Here is a 17,532-nt window from a genome sequence, read left to right on the forward strand (position 1 = left end):
TCATCTTCCTGTCTGAGGGGCACGTCTGCCTTGTCGTCTCGTTCCAGCAACTTTAATAAGGCAACAATCCATTTCAGCCACGTCTTCGCAGGGTCCTGCAAAGGGCAGGGAGTCATGCCTGCTGTCTGTCCTTTTGCCGGCTGCGGGGGCCTTTCTTGCTCTCTGTTCCTTTGAGGGATACCTGCTTCTCCCCAAACCTCTCTGAGCGGCTTCGCGTGAATGAGGTCAGAGCAGGCCGGCTATCGCTGGCGCAGAGCAGGGCCGGGACCAGTCATAACTGTACCAGCTTTTGGAGTGGCTTTCCTCTCCCCTCCCTTCCCTCCGCGTCAGCCTCAGCTCCCCCTTGGAGAGCGTGGACTTGAGTCAAGACTGGCCTCTCCTGAAGCACCTGCGGTGTCACCGTGACTTGGAGAGAAATGCTTTCAGCAGCTCTGGTCCAGCCGTCAGTGTCAGTGAAATGGGGGCTGCTCTCCCAAGCGGGTGCCTGAACTGCTGTGCCTCCCTCGGATCTTGAGTACCCCGGCACATACCCCATCGCTGTCCCATCACACCCTCACGGTCTTGCTCACTCGTCATGGGGAGAAAAAAGGAAAAAGATCGCTCTGAAACTCGACGGAAACAACCTGACTTCTTTGGGTACTAAAAATGACCCACGCTGAATCATTAATTCACTAGGCCGATCAATAATGCCATGCTTTTAAAATAAGACTGATTTAAAAACTGGCGATCCAGTGGTGGGTGTAAAAGATGCTTATTGAGCATTTGTGACGTACCAGGCATTGTCCTAAGCACTTGACGGAAGCCCCCTGCTCTGTAAAGTGTGTAGGCTCTGAAATCGGTCTCCGTTGGCGTTTTGGCTTTGACATGGAGTTGCCATATGACCTCGGGTCACTTATGGTTTCACCCCTCCGGACTCCAGTGTCCCCATCAGGTTCTCTGTGGAGGCTGTCTTTCCTTGGGGTCCTTACCTGACTGGCTCCTTCTCATCACTAGAAAAATTGTCCCCCTGATCACTCTATGGCCACCCCACTCCCCACCCACTGTTGTTTCCACTGTGTTACCCGGCTTACTTCTCTCAGAGCACTATTGTCTTAAGCCAAAACACATGTTTGTTAAGAGTACCTTTTAGCCTAGGCTTGACTTCTGGGTGCTGGGGACACAATGGCGATCTACAGGTACCCCCATGGGGCTTGCATGATCCCATTTTACTTAATTTTGTTTTGTTTCATTTTTTTGTGAGCTCTACGCCCAATGTGGGGCTTGAACTCATGACCCTGAGAGCAAGAGTCCCGTCCTCCTCCAACTGAGCCAGCCAGGTGCCCCGGGGCGTGCATTTTAGCCGGGAGACAGATAAATAGGCGGGCATCTAATAAATAAACAAGTAATAATCTAACTCTTCAAAATTCCTTGTTCACTGCCTGGCTCCCTTAAGAAGATGATTAGCCCCTTGAGGGCAAGTTCACCCGTGTCTTGATAGCTCCTGAATCGCCAGTGCCTCTCATTGTGTTTAGTCCATCATGTACTTCAACGAAGCGAAGTAAAAAAGTAAAGGGTGCGATTTTGAAGAGAAGGAGTAGATAATCCATGCTAAAGCTTTTGGCATGCCCGGAGCACCGTAAACACTTAGTAAAGTATCAGCTGTTTTCCCATTAGATTCCAAAGCTGTGTTCTTAACCCACTTCACCACGTCGTGTCTATAATAATTCTAACAGTGGTCACATTATCGTTATAGAATTACACACAACAGCGTACAACTTGCTAAATTCTACAGCGTGCCATCGCCTGTCTAGGTATGTCCAAATAGTATCTGATTTAATCATAACCTCACAATAATCCTAATAGGCCTGGAAATGGAGGGTGAGGTGGCCCGTGATGGCCAAGGGAGGAAATTTAAGTTTCGTCACACAGGCCGGAGGGAGCACTGTCGTTTTTAAGCAGAGGAATACAAAGAACCAGAATTATGGACCCTGGGAAGATTAGTTTGGTTCTAGGCTAGACAGAAAAGAGAGGAGTCTGGACCTGGTTAGGACCTTTGGCAGTTGCCAAAGCCAGGTGGTGGATAAAGGAGGCCTGGTTTGGGGAGTGGAGACGGTCACAGAAGGAAGAGGGCAAATGCGGTGGGTGGGGTTACTTGGCCCGGGTAGAGGCAGACAGGCAAGTGTCAGACCAGGTGTCACAGGTGTCAAACCTGTGAGGTTTCAAGCTTTAGGGGATGCTCTCCTGATAGACCCGGCACACTACTGAGCCTGGACTAATTTGTCATTGGCGACCAATTCTCCCACGCCACCCCAGGGGTGAAAATTTCAGAGAGGCCAGAGAAATTCACATCCCTCTTCTGTAACATTCCTAACACCCACAGCAGAGCCTTCATAATCCAGCGTCACCACTGTGTCACAGGGCAGCTGGTGCACTGGCCCAGCAGCACCGCTGTTGGAATCTTCCCCACCCCACCCTCCTCACCCTCCTCTGTGCCCACGAGGCTGATCGGATGCCCTATACGCACCGACTCTCTTGCCTCTGGCTTTTGGTTTGTGGGGGGACCGGCAGGAGACTGGAGGCTGAACGCCTCTGGCTCCTTGCCTGTGGGGCCCTGCCAGGCTGGGTCCCAAGATCAAAGGTATCAGCTCTTGTAAGACAGCCCCCTCCGCACAGCCAGCCCTCCCTGTCTCTAGGGCTCCCGTGACAGCTCAGGCTCAGCCTCTTGCCTCTTCAGCCTAGAGATGTGACGCCTGGGGTGCACGCTACCCCTCTACGCTCCGCTCACTGCTTTGTAAATGGACCTCCCTTTTTGAATTACCCTCATCTGGGCTTTCTGTTTCCTTCCGGCAGGCTTCTGATACACGTTGTTTCTTCACAACAGCCTCCGTGTGTTCATTTCCCCTCTAAGGCCTCGCCTTTGAGGCAAAAAAAAAAAAAAAATCTGTTCTCTCTTTCTCACCCTCCCAGCCCAGGATTCTGCGCAGTATGTCCACTCTTGCGGGGTCCCCTTCTGCATACTATTCTCCCGTTATTGTGGGAGTTTTCTCCTAGTGAAGTCTACCCAACTCAGGACTCGACAAAGGACGTCGGTTCAGATTTGTCTTCTCTTTTCTTTCCCGTAAGACAAAATCACTGGCTTTTGGTTGGGTTTGTGTAGCTAAAACGCTGTCCCAATCGTTAATTAATTCTTAAGAGTAGATCGATCCTGTGATCAAGGCATAGTGTTCTCAGTCCTTTAAAACAACATCATTGGGGCGCCTGGGGGGCGCAGTCGGTTAAGCGTCCGACTTCAGCCAGGTCACGATCTCGCGGTCCGTGAGTTCGAGCCCCGCGGCGGGCTCTGGGCTGATGGCTCGGAGCCTGGAGCCTGTTTCCGATTCTGTGTCTCCCTCTCTCTCTGCCCCTCCCCCGTTCATGCTCTGTGTCTCTCTGTCCCAAAAATAAATAAACGTTGAAAAAAAAAAAAACAAAAAAACAAAAAAACAACATCATTGGGGAGGCTCCAAAGACATGGCCTTTCCACTGAAATCTATGCATCTCTGTGCTGGTTATCCTCTGTTTGCCCCTTCAGTTTCATTTTTTTGTTCTTCTCCAACACTGGGCTCCCCTTCTGGCTGGATTCCAGGCAGGTTTGGCCAGTGAAAGTTACGAGCATGACACCACATGCTAGGAAGAGAGAGAGGTCAGGGTATTCGTTCCCTCTCCGCCTCTGCCAGGATGTCGGGTGGCCCTTCTCCCGTGGTTGTGGGTCTTCGGGCTCTGCAAACAGCCCCTACACATGGTCCCTTCAGCCCTAGGGTGGTATCCATTTCTCAGGTAGTGCTAGTACCTGGATGCTTTACTACTCCTTCCTGTCCCCTTACCCCTGCCCACGCCTCTGTGCATAGTTCCTGCATTAAACTCTCATCAATTTCCAATGGGGGTGTGCCATCTACTGGGACCTTGACGGGCAACACATACCTTTTAATGTCATTCAGAGACTGGACGGCTGGAGTGCCACCTAACATTCTGGGTTTGGTCTAAAGCAGACGTCACCGTTGTAATCCTAACCCTCTAAATCCCAGCTATTCCTTCAAGCCCATCAAAGATCACATAAAGTTTCTATTGGTGTCATTTCCCCAAATAAAGTCTGGACTCCAGGACTCCGCTAAATTCAGAATCCTAAATTCTCAGACAGACACCTCTCTGACTACAGGATTCTAAAGGAGCTCTCCTTGGAGACACAGCGAGCAAAGGCTTTTCTCCAGGTCTTGACCTCACCCCTCTCTGGTTTCATCCTCTAGTGAGCTGAGCGCCTCCACAGAGGGGCCAGTGTTGCCCTCTAGCCTATGAGTGCAGCTAAAAGCAGGCCAAGGTGGTCTGTGTCCCCCGAGGCTCACACTCAAGGCTGGGGAAAGACTGGGGGTGACTCTCGAAACCAAGAGTTTTCCATGTTTGTTCAACATCCATTCAGGGGCGTATGAGTTGGGAGTGACTAGGTATGTTTTTAAAACAATTGTCTACCTTGAGGTGATTGAGATCACCTTATTTATATTTTACATTTATGTTAAAAAAGAGAGAGACGTGTGTGAAGGCCTGAGTTAATTCGCTCCTATGGATGGGTGGGTGCCGGGGGCAGCTGCTCAGCTGGCCTGTCAGTTCATTTGGTCTCTTCATCCTTGACCTTGGCTTTCTAAGTGTTTATCGTCAAATCACAAGATTATTCAAGGTAAGGGGCGCCTGGGTGGCTCAGTCGGTTAAGCGTCCGACTTCAGCTCAGGTCATGATCTCACGGCTCGTGGGTTCGGGCCCCGTGTCGGGCTCTGTGCTGATGGCTCAGAGCCTGGAGCCTGCTTCGGATTCTGTGTCTCCCTCTCTCTCTGCCCTCTCCTGCTCACACTCTGTCTTTCTCTCTCTCAAAAATAAATAAACTTTTTTTTAAAAAGTAAAAAACAAGAACCCCCCCAAAAAAAAAACACCAACCACAAACAAACAACCAAGATTATTCAAGGTAAGAGGATCAGAAAAGGAAAACACAGCTGTTGTCTCAGGGACATTCTCATTGTTCCCTCCAGAAGACTGACCTCCCAATTTATTGTGCTTGTGCCAGAAACTTCCCCATAGGAGTGAAATGTGCATACCCTAAAATGGGCCACAACTAGTCTTCTTGCTGGGGCCATTTTGAAAGTTTACTTATTTTGAGAGAGAGAGGGAGAGAGTGTGAGTCGGGGCTTGAACCTACGAACCATAAGATCACGACCTGAGCCAAAACCAAGAGTTGGCTGCTCAACCAACTGAGCCTTCCAGGGGTGCCTTGCTGGGGGCATATGGAGATGATGTCGTTTCATGTGATGAGAATGTTCTATCAGGCTCTGGAAACCAGGGACCAAGGCTCACTGAAGTTAAGTGAGCAAAGGGAGAAGGAAAGGGCCAAATGGGACAAAAACTGAGCAGTGTTTTTTCCCAAGGCCTCTTTCTTCCTCTCAGTCAGAGAGAAAAGGCCCATCATCAGATGCCGCTGAACTGTAGCCTGAAGGATTAGAGGGAAGGCAAGCGAATTAATTGCTTCGACGGCAACTACGCGCAGTTCTGAGTTTGAGCTCACGTCTGCTCCCTTCTGCCTTAGTGTTTTTATCTGTGTGCCCATTGAAATGTTTGATGCTTGAGTAATAATCCACACAGTAAGGTTACATAATCTCCGCATCCCATGAATCTCAGTTAAAAACAAAACTGGTCACATGAGTAGCGATCACCTACTATTCATCCCGTTGGTGGGTTCCTTGCCACCCCTCTTCCTTCTCATTAATCATCCTATTGCCAACTGCATCTCCTGAAGTGGATTTTTGCGTTGGTCCAGACATCCTGGAGCCCTGCATGGCACATGCCTATCTTCAAATCTTGCAAGGTACGGCAAGTTGAAAGGAACTGTAGAAACCAACCCACCAATGCTTGTCATAAGGGGCTCAAAACATGTCTGCTGGATTCAGGAACCCAACCTGTGTCCGGGAAGGCAGACGTGCCTCCGGGAATAAAGGGTAGAGAATTCTCACCGACCTAGCTCATCCAGAGTGCGGGAACGATCCAGTGGGCTGTCCACTGGGTTGTGCAACCATCCTCCAAGGAATGAAGAGCAAGGGTGACAACGAGATTTCATAAAACCCTGTCTCCATCTCCTTGCCTTGGGCTTCTTTTCTTCCCACCCCCCGCCCCGTGGTTTGCTTTTGTTTCCCTGCTGTTCCAGAGGGACCCCCTCTCCACCTGTATCTCTGACCGCAATAAAACCCAGTCTCGGTCTAATTCACGGTTATTCTCAAGGGTCCTCCTCATGTCTTCCCACTACGTTGTATCATGGGTGAAATACTTGATTACTGTTTTAATGTGATGACAGTGCTTTTGTCTGGAGTCCCAGCATTATGGAAGGAGGTGAGGCTGGCTCATGATAACCCACCTCTGTCTTTTAAGGTGGGTTCAAATGAGCTGAAAGTGACCAGAGGGAAGGGGAAATGTTTGACAACATACCACTTTAATGGAGAGCCAAAGCACTGAAAAGGAGCAACCAGAACTCAGCTTTGTCAGGAGAGGGGAGACTTGCCACAGGAGACATTTCCTGCGTCTCGTTACAGAACCACACACAGAACCACGTCCTGCATTCAGTCCTCCCGCGGACGTAAGCCGAGGTCTCTGGCAAGCTCTGGTTCCATCACGAGCTCACCTCGCCAGTAGGTGACGGACACTGTCAACTACACGAGGGAAGCGTCAAAGGTCAAGAGGACGCCGGGCAACAGAAAACGGTGCCAGGTGGCCTAGCATGCAGACCGCACGCCGACGGCTCTCCTCCTCCCCTCTATCGCACCTCTGGGGCCCCGCTGCCTGGTACCTCTCTTTTAGGCTCCGCCCCTCAGGACGATCCTTTCCACATCCCTGTCCCTTGGCGGGTGGTGGCAATGTGTGTCCTGATCCCTGTGCTAAGCCGCGCGGCTTCTTGCCATGTTCTCAGTCTCCCAGGTCCGCCTGGCCCAGCTTAATCCTCCCTCCTTCTCTGCAGCTTAGTCCTGGTTTCTTCCTGCCGACGTCTCCAGGCAGCGATGATGGCTTCATCGTCCATTTCTTTCTCTTCCTCTCCGTCCGTGCTTCTCCGATACTGGGACCGCCGCCCCGAAGCAAACCTCCCTTCTTCTCTGCTTTCCATCCTCTCTTTCTCTCCCTCCTCCTCAGACCTCATGAAGCTCTGGGTGAATTTCCTCTTGGCTCCGAATTCAGAAAAGTCTGAGTTGGACGACTCTTCCACGTCTTCCCAGTCCCTGGGCCTGGCCCAGTTCCGACGCCGTGGTTCCGGGGACTCTTCCCCTTCTGAGGGCTCAGGGGTCCGGCGGAAGAAGTAGGGCTCCGGGCTCTCCTCCCGGGAGCTTGAGGTCTCGCTGAACATCGACCGGGAGAATCTGTGCATCTCTCTGCCCTCCCGGGTAGAGGAGGAAGAGATCCGTGAGGTGCTCCTTACGGAGTTGCCACTGGCCTCATGGTAGGAGGACGTGTCCTGTTCCTCCGACTGCGATTTGGAGAACTTGTAGCTGGAGGACTTGGACTCCGTCTCCCGGAGCAGGGAAGATCTGGTGTACTTCCCCCTGGAGCTTCCAGACCAGTCGCTCTGGGAAGGAGGCTTTTCCTCTGTCCTGAGGCCGCTGAGCCACTTAGCGATACTGCCGTCCGTGTCTTTGCCGACGCTGCTAGCGCTTCCACGGCGATCAGGGCCAGCCAGGGAGGAGGACGTGTCTGTCTCGGGTTTTTGGGAATTGCTGCGGGAAGAGTACCGGAAGCTCCCTATGGCACTGTCGGTGTCCTCGTCCCTGTCACCCCCATCCTCCTCCTCATCTTCCTTGACCTTCTTCTTCTTGAAGAGGGAGCTCCGTTTGTTGTCGGAGGCCAGCTTCTCTAGCTTGTACTCGGACATCTTCTCCCTCAGCCCCATTTGTATCTCCCTCTCCTTCCGGCCAAGCTCCTTCAGGTCGACGTCGTCAGCAAAGAGGCTGTAGACCGGCCTGCTGGTCCCCCTGACTTTGCTCCCAAGACCTTCGGCCCTCGAGCCCGGCGCCGTGCGGGAGGACAGCAGGGACTGAGAGTCGGGGCCGGGTCCCAGCTGGCCCCGGGGCAGCAGGCGGGCGCCCAGGGAGGAGCTGCTGTGTCCGCTGAGCAGGGACACCTGGTCATCCCCCAGGCAGCTGGCCTCCGGTGCCGCCTTCGCGCTCGCCACGGACGGCGGGCAGGACAACAGCAGCCCCTCGTTTTGCTTCTGGGCGAGAGTTTCGCTGACCACGCTGGCAATCCAGTTCTGAATGCTGGCGATGGAAATGGTGTCTCCCGGCCCCACGGGCAGGTCAGGCGGTGCGGGGCCAGGGGCAGAGGCCGGGCATCCCCCTCTGTTGCTTCCAGCCTGAGAGGGGCGGGAGCCGTGGCTCCGGGTGCTGAACACCGATGCCGCGTCCTCCCCGGCACTGACCGAAGGGGCCGCAGACCAGAAGGCGGACAGGGGGATGCTCCTGCCCGCCGCCGAGCTGTCTGCCTCCCAGCTTCCCAGGGACTGGCTCTCCTCCAACGTCTGCCTGCTCCTCTCCAGCAGCTCCAGCCTCCGCTGCCTCTTCTTGGCCGAGGCAGCGTCCTCGCCCTTGCTGAGCTCCACTACCTCCTCCCTGTTCTCGCTGCCCACCTTCTTCTGGTGTTTCAGCTTCCAGGCCTGGTAGGCCGTCAGGTCGACGTCGGAGAGACGCCTCTCGCCCTCTGCCTCCTCCGCCCCTGGCTCGGTGCTGCCGTCCCCGGCCCCCAGCTCTTTCTTGTGGAATCCGAACTGGATTCTCTTGATCTTCCACCTTTCCAGGGCGGTGAGCTTGTCCTTGTTCCTGCTGCAGAAGTTGGAGAACGAGCTGGCCTCGGAGGACACGCTCTCCTCGTCGTCTTCTCGCACCCTGCTCCCCGCCTCGGAGCCTGCGTCCGCCGCCTCCCTCTGGCTCCTGGAGTGATACTCCCGGGAGGCTTCCCTCTCGATCTCCAGCAGCCTCTGGTTCCACACGTCCCAGGTGCTCTCGGTGGACACGGAGTCCGAGCGGCGCCTGCCCCCTCGCTTCTGGCCGCTCATCTCCAGCTGCTGCTCCAGGACCCGAATGTCGCGACTGCGGACGCTCGCCGAAGTGCTGCTCTCGCTCAGGGTGTGCCTGCGTCGCCTCGTCACGAAGCCTTCGGCGTCGCCCGCCTCCACCTCTGCCTCCTCTCTACCCCACCTCTGATGCCCCTCCGCCTGGTACCTCTCATTTCGGCTCTGCCACTCCCGGATCATCCTGTCCACGTCCTCGTCTTCAGGCTCCCCGCCATCTTGGCCGGAGGCTGAGCGCCTGCCGTGTCCCCCCGGGGGGGCCTTGGCTGTGGGGAGGCCCCGCGCCTTCCTCCACTCCTCATACAGCTTCTCCTCCTCGTCGTCGTCAATGAGGGTGAGGGGCTTGGAGGCCTGGCTGGCCTTCCCCAGGGAGGAGCCGCTCAGGTGGCTGGAGGTGTCGTCCTCCTCCTCCACCGTGAGGGCGCCCACCCTGGCCCTGCTGCTGCTCCCCGCGTCCTCGCCCTCCTCAGCCTCATCCGTCCCCCCTTCCTGGCCGGAGTCTTCTTCTCTCTCCTCCATCAGCTTCTCATTGAGCTCCCGGAGCTGCTTCAGGAAGCCGTCGTTGGGGTAGATGGCCCGCTTCTGACGCACAGTCATCAGGGCCTCCAGGATGGCCATGTTGTGGAAGATCATCAGGTAGGCCACCACCAGCACTGCTGACCGGCTGATGCCCATCTCGCTACTGACCAGGACTTTCCCTGTAAGAAACCACAAGAGATACTAATGTAACCACAGTGGCTTCCTTATAGGTTTTTTGGTTTTTTTTTTTTTTTTTCAACGCTTATTTATTTTTGGGACAGAGAGAGACAGAGCATGAACGGGGGAGGGGCAGAGAGAGAGGGAGACACAGAATCAGAAACAGGCTCCAGGCTCTGAGCCATCAGCCCAGAGCCTGACGCGGGTCTCGAACCCACGGACCGCGAGATCGTGACCTGGCTGAAGTCGGACGCTTAACCGACTGCGCCACCCAGGTGCCCCAGGTTTTTTGTTTTTTAAAGGACTGTTAAAAAGAACTGTTTAGATGTGCTGGATTTAATATATTTGCTTGCCCCCGGCATTCATCTGCGCTCAAGTCCCGTGAGGGACGAGCATCGCTGCCCCAGATCACGGATGTCTGAGAGGGCAGGGAGGCCGCCTGCACTCGCGTAAGCGTTTTCTGCACTGTCTGAACACGGGCAGAGAGAAGGAGGGAAAGGGAACTAACCAGCATCCCCGCGTTTGAAACACTAGAGTGCACGACTACTTTCTTCTTGCCAAGCTGAGCATCGGAGGGAGGAGAAATAAAAGAGTTGGGGTGGGGGGCGCCTGGGTGGCTCCGTCAGTTAAGCGTCTGACTCCTGATTTCGGCTCAGGTCATGATGGGCTCTGTGCTGATGGCGAGGAAGCAGCTTGGGATTCTCTCTCTCCCTCTCTCTGTGCCCCTCCCCCTGTGCATGCTCTCGCATGCGCTCTCTGTCTCTCAAAACAAATAAATAACATTAAAAAAAAAGGGTAGGGGAGGTGGGGAGAAAGTAGAAAAGAAGTGCAGCTAAGGTGAAGAATCACAGACACACGGAGTCTCAGCGTGGGAAAGCACCACAGACATAACAGACACTTGAGAATTCCCTTTACAGAATCCCTGAGGCTGGGTCATCCATCATCCAGTGGAGACTGGATCCTTCTGTGACAGGGAGCTCAGTATCCTGCATACACACACACACACACACACACACACACACACACACCCTTCACTCCATATTTAGATCAATCTACTCTTTTGAAACTTCTTTCACATGTTAGGGCAAAGTATACCTTTCTGTAATGGGCATCCAGGTCAATAACGAACACATCTATATGAACAGGGGCTTTTATACAAAAACTACTTAAGAAGATCACTATCATTGTCTTCATTAATTTTTTTCTTTTCCTGGCGATTCTAGGTTTTTCAGTCATTATTCAGACACCTTTTCACGTCCCATTACTATACGAGCCAACCTTGCAAATCAAACTGTATCAGTTTTTTTCTTAAGAGTCTGTGTCAGGATGGAGCAGATAGGGGCGCCTGGGTGGCTCAGTCGGTTAAGAGTCCGACTTCGGTTCAGGTCATGATCTCCCAGTTCGTGGGTTCGAGCCCCGCATCGGGCTCTGTGTTGACAGCTCCGAGCCTGGAGCCTGCTTTGGATTCTGTGTCTCCCTTTCTCGGCCCCTCTTCTACTCATGCTCTGTTTCTCTCTCTCTCAAAAATAAACATTAAAAAAAGAAAAAAGGAAGTAGCAGATGTACTTCAGGTTTGGACTGGCCCACACAGAGCAGAGTGGGCCTCTCTCCATTCTCATTCTGGGCATCGAGCCTTCACGGATGCCATCTAAGCTTGCAGTGTGCATGGCTATGTCCCCAAATGAACTCAGATTATCTTTTATATCCACTGAAACCTGTAAAGCTTTTTTTAAAAAACTTTTTTTTGTAGCATTCTTAAAGCATAAGGCTAACTTTACAAATTCCTATTTGTGTATTTGGTAGATATAACCGGTTCTTATAAACTAACCAAAACTTTTACCAAGTCTTGACCCTAGCATTCAATAGATCGATTATCCCCTAGCCTCGCTTTCTGCTTTGTATCCTTCATAAACGTGACAAACACGCCTTCTGTGCCTTTATTCTAATGGCTGTTTACAGTGCAGCCTGGAGCCACTGGAGACTTCCTTCCAGGCTGTCATCAATCTATTTGCCAACAGTCTTTGGGGATGTTTGTCCAGTCGGTGAAGAGTACTAGCTAACGATATAGGACGGGCAGGGGGATGACTTTTATTAGTACGTCTTTGCATCAGTTAAGACCATATCTGTCACACAGGAGGTGGGAGACCAAGGCAAGACGAAAAGGGACCTGAGGCCCAGTGATGCTGAAAGGCATTATTGCCAAAGGCCAGCAGTCACTAGAGGGAGGCAAGTGGGCAGAATCAAAGCTGCTAAAGGTGCATCTACAGATTCACTCTCTCATCTCCTCCCACCCCAGCTCCAGGCTCAGCTGTCTCTCGCCAAGGACCTCCCTTTATTTTTTTTATTTTATTTAAGAAAAACTTTTAGGGGGCTCCTGGGTGGCACAGTCGGTTGAGCATCCGACTTCGGCTCAGGTCATGGTCTCACGGCTTGTGAGTTCGAGCCCCACGGCGGGCTCTGTGCTGACAGCTCGGAGCCCGGAGCCTGCTTTGGATTCTGTGTCCCTCTCCTGCTCTGTTTCTCCCCCACTCACGCTCTGTCTCTCTTTCTCTCAAGAATTTCTTAAAAATTTTTTAATGTTTTGTTTATTCTTGAGAGAGAGAGAGAAAGAGAGAGTGAGTGGGGTTGTGGCAGAGAGAGAGGGCGACACAGGATCCCAAGCAGGCTCCAGGCTCCGAGCTGTCACAGAGTCTGACGCGGGGCTCAAACCCACGAACCGTGAGCTCATGACCTGAGCCGAAGCCGGACGCTTAACCCACTGAACCACCGAGGCACCCCACCAACGACCTCCCTTTAACTGGCTGCCCAGGCCACCATTTGCTACTGCCGGCACCACAGTCCTCCTTCCTTCCTTTGAAGGAGTTACCAGGCCAGCTCACATCAGGACGCTTCAGGCACAACCAGCCAGGCTTCCTCATAGGGAAATCAAATGCCTCTTAGACTCAGTCTGGCAGAGACAAAGTTGGGTGGGCCATGCTTTTCCATGCTGTGGAATGTGTGCCTGGCACCCTGGGATGCCTCCGTGGAGCCTCAGCGGCAGCCTGTGGAAGAAGGGAGAGCCTAAGTGGGTCAGACCCTGGGTGACAGGATTGTCCATTTTCTGTTAGGGTCAAGGTCACACTAGCACTGTATAGACTATGCCCTACACAACTCCAGGGGGCGCCTTTCGTGTTGAAGTCAAAGTAGATTTGTTTGGTTATGATGAAAACGTTCCAGCTGTAAGACAGCTGGAGGAAGGTGGTCTTTTTCTAATTTGCAGCCTCCATTTTGATTAGCAGCAGGGCCGCTGTGGGAGGGAGGTTGCATCACGACGTGCTCTCTCTGTTGTAAAAGTGTGAAGGGTGGAGAGAGCACTGGGCTTGAGTGAGTTCTCTCTCCATTCTCAGTATGCCTTTACATGGTAGGCTTGTGTGCTGTATTCTTCCGATTCATAATTCTCGTTCGCCTCAGAACTTTCCCTCTCTCCATCCCTGCGAAAACCAAGAAGGACTTGCCCAGAAACCACCCTCCCCACCTTTGCCACCATGGATAGAATTCAGGGTAGACAGAGGACCAGAGTCTGCCGGGCAACTTTTCTCTCTCAGGGAACTTTGGAAATGGGACTGAGGCCGGAAGTTAGCCAGTCTGTGCCCAGGCCTGCGGGCGGCCTTGCTGTCTGAGGTAGGGAAGAAAAAGAGAAGATGGAAACCAAGAGTCCTGAGGTTGTCCAGTCCTTGTTCCAGAGGATCCTGGGGCCACATTCTCCTCTTTGGATTTGTGCTTGTATTGTAATTAATGCCTTTGGCGATGGTTAAGTAGTTTGAGACGGGTCCTACTTACTAGCAACCAAGATACTCATCTTGATTATTCCACAGCGGCAAAGCCGCTAAACCTTCCGTGGGTCTCAATTTCCCATTTGTAAAATGCAAGTAACATCCTCTGGCTGTGGGCACTGTGATTATTACATGAAGCACCCAGCCCAGTGTTAGCTTTCTTCCTTAAGAGCTGTCTCCCAAGCATCTTGGAGGCAATCACAGAAACTAAGGCTCAGCGGCGACTTCTAGGGATGGTGACAACCGTCAGGGCCCTGACGGGAGGAGGAACCACCCCAGAGGCAACCCCAGTAAGGATAAGGTCCTTTCCCTGTCCGGCAGGGGTGCGGGCGGGGAGGGGGAAGGGACGTGGAGGGCTGAATGCTAGAGCAGGGGGGCAGGTGTGCCGGCGCGGGCCCCTGCTGGTGACGGGGCTCCCCCCCCCCCGGTGTCCCCAGCGCCTGGGCCAGGCCCCCTGCGCACCGCTCGGGCCACAGGGTGGCCCACAGCGCCGCCGCCCTCCTCGAAGCCCCGACGACACCCGGGTGGCGCAGCTCCGGTCCGCCCAGGCCCCCCCTCTACGCGCCCGGCAGCTTCTCCCGCCGCCGTCTGGCTCTCGCTGTCGCCCCACTTCTGGGGCTGCGCGTCTGCTCCGCTGATAGTCACCGGCCCTAGGGGCTGCTCCAGGCCCGCCCGCCCGAGGCCGCGTCTACGCGATCTCCGCTGCGCCGCCCGCTGGAGTCGCCAGGGCGCTGCGCGCGACAAGCAGCCCAAGAAATCCTCTCCCCGCTGGCGTTTGGAGACACGCTCAGATCACATTGGTCAGAAGGAATACATTTTTAAAAAGAAGTTGTTTTTTTTAAAGCATTGAAAAAAAGGAGAAAACCGTTTCATATATATACATACGTATGTAATATATATATATATGTAAAATTTATAAATTTCACTTTTTTAACGTTTATTTACTTTTGAGAGACAGAGCGTGAGCCGGGGAGGAGCAGAGAGAGAAGGAGACACAGAATCCGAAGCAGGCTCCGGGCTCTGAGCCGTCAGCCCAGAGCCGATGGTGGGGCTCGAACTCATGAACCGGGAGCTCGTGACCTGAGCAGAAGTCAGAGCTTAACCGACTGGGCCGGCCAGGTGCCCTCATAAATTTCACTTTAATAAAAACCTATACATATATAAAAACTTTCTATGTATAGATATGTATTTATAAATATACAGATATGCATACACATATTTGCAGCTCTTATGTGCGTTTTAGAATTTTACTCCTCACAGCAATTTTAGGACGATTAGGTCTCTTTGTCTCTGTGCTATACACAAGGGAAACTGAGGCTCTGCTGGAGAACGGAACCGCCCGAGGTCCCATGGAATAGAGAGCGTAGCAAAGCCTGGCCTCAAGCCCAGGTTTGGGACACTCCCAGCCGCCCCCGCGGCATGGGCTGTGGCCCGTCCGCACTGAAGGGTCCTGTCCACTCTGCCGGCTCCCACCGCTGTGGTCTCCCAAGCCCAGAGAGCGAGGTTTCTAAAACGCAGATCAGATCAAAGCGCCTTGGCGGTCAGCTGCCTGCGTGTCGGGGCCCCTGCCACTGTGACCCTTCCCCGCCACGCCGATCCGCTCTGGCCTGTGATCCTGAACACGCCACGCTTACCCCACTTTTGGAGCTTTGTGCTAGCACTTTCCCCTGCCCGGGAATGCTCTTCTTCCGACTTCTCAGTGGCCCGCTCCTTCTTGTCACTCATTGTAAAGCGGCCCCTTCTCAGAGAGGACCTCTCTACCAGCCTCCCCAAGGAGCTGGCCGGTCACTCCAACACGTGGCCCTACTTAGTCTCTCTGCCTCACGCTTGTCACGGACATTTTTCTTTGTAATCTTCTCTGCCATCACCACTGTGTGAGATTCAAAGGCCAGGACCCTTGTCTGCATCTTCCACCCACCGCACCTACGACAGCACCCGGCACCTGTTAGGCCCTCAGTCATTACCGATAAGGTGCATGATCATCCTCTCCTTGCCCCTCTTCTTAGAACGAGACAAAAATCTTAAGACAGATCGCCTCCAGACACGACAGATAACCCAGAGGTTTCCATGAGCTCTCCTGGTTGCCTCTCCCCCTTGCGGAATTAATTCGAGCAGCCTGGAGCAGGCAGACTCCCCCCTCCCCCCTCACCTCTATAGGTCAGCAGGGCTTCATCGATGAACTCGGCAGCCTTCCGGAAATGCTGGGAGATGTCCACCTCGGGAAAGTCGTCCACCTCCACACCCAGGTACTGAATCTCCAGGCCAGTGTAGAATCCGGGCCCAGTGTAGACGCCGGTGCCATGAGCGGCATTGAGGATGTGAGTAATTCCCAGCCTCTTCAGCCTCGCCTTGTTCACAGCTACACTCCTGGGGGGGGAAAGAGGCAGAGACGATGTTTGCCAGAGGCAGAGCTAGAAAGGAAAGGTGCACCGCCACGGAGACCCGCAGCCTGCTTCGGCTGGCTCGGGAAGGCCGTGGCCTGGTGAGTGCCTTCTGTGCTGCCAGATGTGTCCCGGGCTCACTGCAAACACAGTCATAAGCGGGGGCCAGAGAGAGAGAAGGCACGGGGAGCCGGGCAGGGGAGGGCAGGATGAAGGGAACAAGACTGATGTGTAAGGAAATCTTTGGTCCACAGATCTCTGGTTTAAAAACCCTCTGCCTTGGGAATGGACATTCATCAAGACACAAAAGTGGCAGGGGAGCCTGGCTGGCTCAGTCGGAGGGGTGGGCAACTCTTGATCTCCGGGTCGTGGGTTCGAGCCCCATGTGGGGTGTAGAGATGACTCAAATAAATAAAACTTAAAAAAAAAAAAGACACAAAAGTGGCAGACAAAAGTAGTAATCAAACCCGGTGTGCTTCACTTTTTCAAAGTCCTTCCACATGCACCATCTTATTGTGTCCCTAGTACTACACTTAAGAGGTAGACAGGGCAACTATTTTTATGCCCATTCGAAGATTCGGAAAGTGAATCTGACAGCTTTTTTGACTTCCCAAGACTGAAAGGAAAAAGGACCAAACAAGGGCAGGTGTTTCTGGTTTCTAGTTCAGAGCTCTTTTTGCTGCAATGAATCAGTGAAGACAGGGTTGCCAGAGAAGGAACAGAAGCCTGGGGCTATCTGGAGGTGTCTGGGTCCCTGGTGAGCATGATGTGAAAGTTTCTGGGTCTGCAGAGCTAGCTGGAGATCGCTCAGGACTTGGTGTCCAGCTCTGAGAATCAGGTTCTAGGCGACAGACTACATCCGGGGGAGTACTCGAGACCCACAGTCCAAACTTATCTTCCCTACTGCCTGCCACGGGGGCCCCAAATTCCCTCCTTTGCTTCTGCGTATCTGAGTATTTACACTGGGAGAATTAGTTTCACAAACTAGCCTGTTGCTGCCAATTACGCACTGGCAAGAAGATCCTGAAGGAACTGCTTTGGGTTTTGTTTGGGAAACCACTCATAAACTTAAAAAAATAACATTTTTTTCTGATTATAAAAACAAGCGGTGTTTCCTTAGGAAATCCGTCCGGTTCAAAAGAAACCTAAAGAAGATAAACATCAGTGGTAGAACCATCGCCTAGATGGTTACGCTTTTATCTCGTTTGTTTCGAATTTGTTACTTATGCAAAAGCGCATACACATACACACCTATATATTGCTCAGGTAGCATCACATTGTATATATAATTTGTAATTTAGCATCATACTATATATATACATATATATCATACTATATACATATCATACTACATATATATCATACTACATACATATCATACTATATATATATCATACTATATATGTATCATACTATATATGTATCATACTATATATATATCACATTATATATATCATACTATATATATACTATATATATCATACTATATATATATCATACTATATATGTATCATCCTATATATGTATCATACTATATATATAT

General features: G+C 52.5%; 1 protein-coding gene across 3 annotated transcripts in view; it reads right to left on the reverse strand.

Moving 5' to 3' along the window:
• Positions 1–6,462: 6,462 nt before the first annotated feature.
• Positions 6,463–17,532, reverse strand: part of STYXL2 (serine/threonine/tyrosine interacting like 2) — a 30,027-nt gene continuing 18,957 nt past the window's right edge. For all 3 annotated transcript variants that reach the window (XM_040451776.1, XM_040451779.1, XM_040451778.1), the window contains 2 exons: positions 15,758–15,975; positions 6,463–9,798 (listed from right to left, as the gene is read on the reverse strand). In XM_040451776.1, coding sequence (XP_040307710.1) covers positions 6,980–9,798; positions 15,758–15,975 — 3,037 coding nt within the window. In that variant the 3' untranslated portion in view covers positions 6,463–6,979. The remainder of the gene's footprint in view (positions 9,799–15,757; positions 15,976–17,532) is intronic.

The sequence above is a fragment of the Herpailurus yagouaroundi genome, unplaced genomic scaffold, assembly GCF_014898765.1.
Source record: "Herpailurus yagouaroundi ecotype Mexico unplaced genomic scaffold, PumYag 205, whole genome shotgun sequence".
NCBI lineage: Eukaryota > Metazoa > Chordata > Mammalia > Carnivora > Felidae > Herpailurus > Herpailurus yagouaroundi.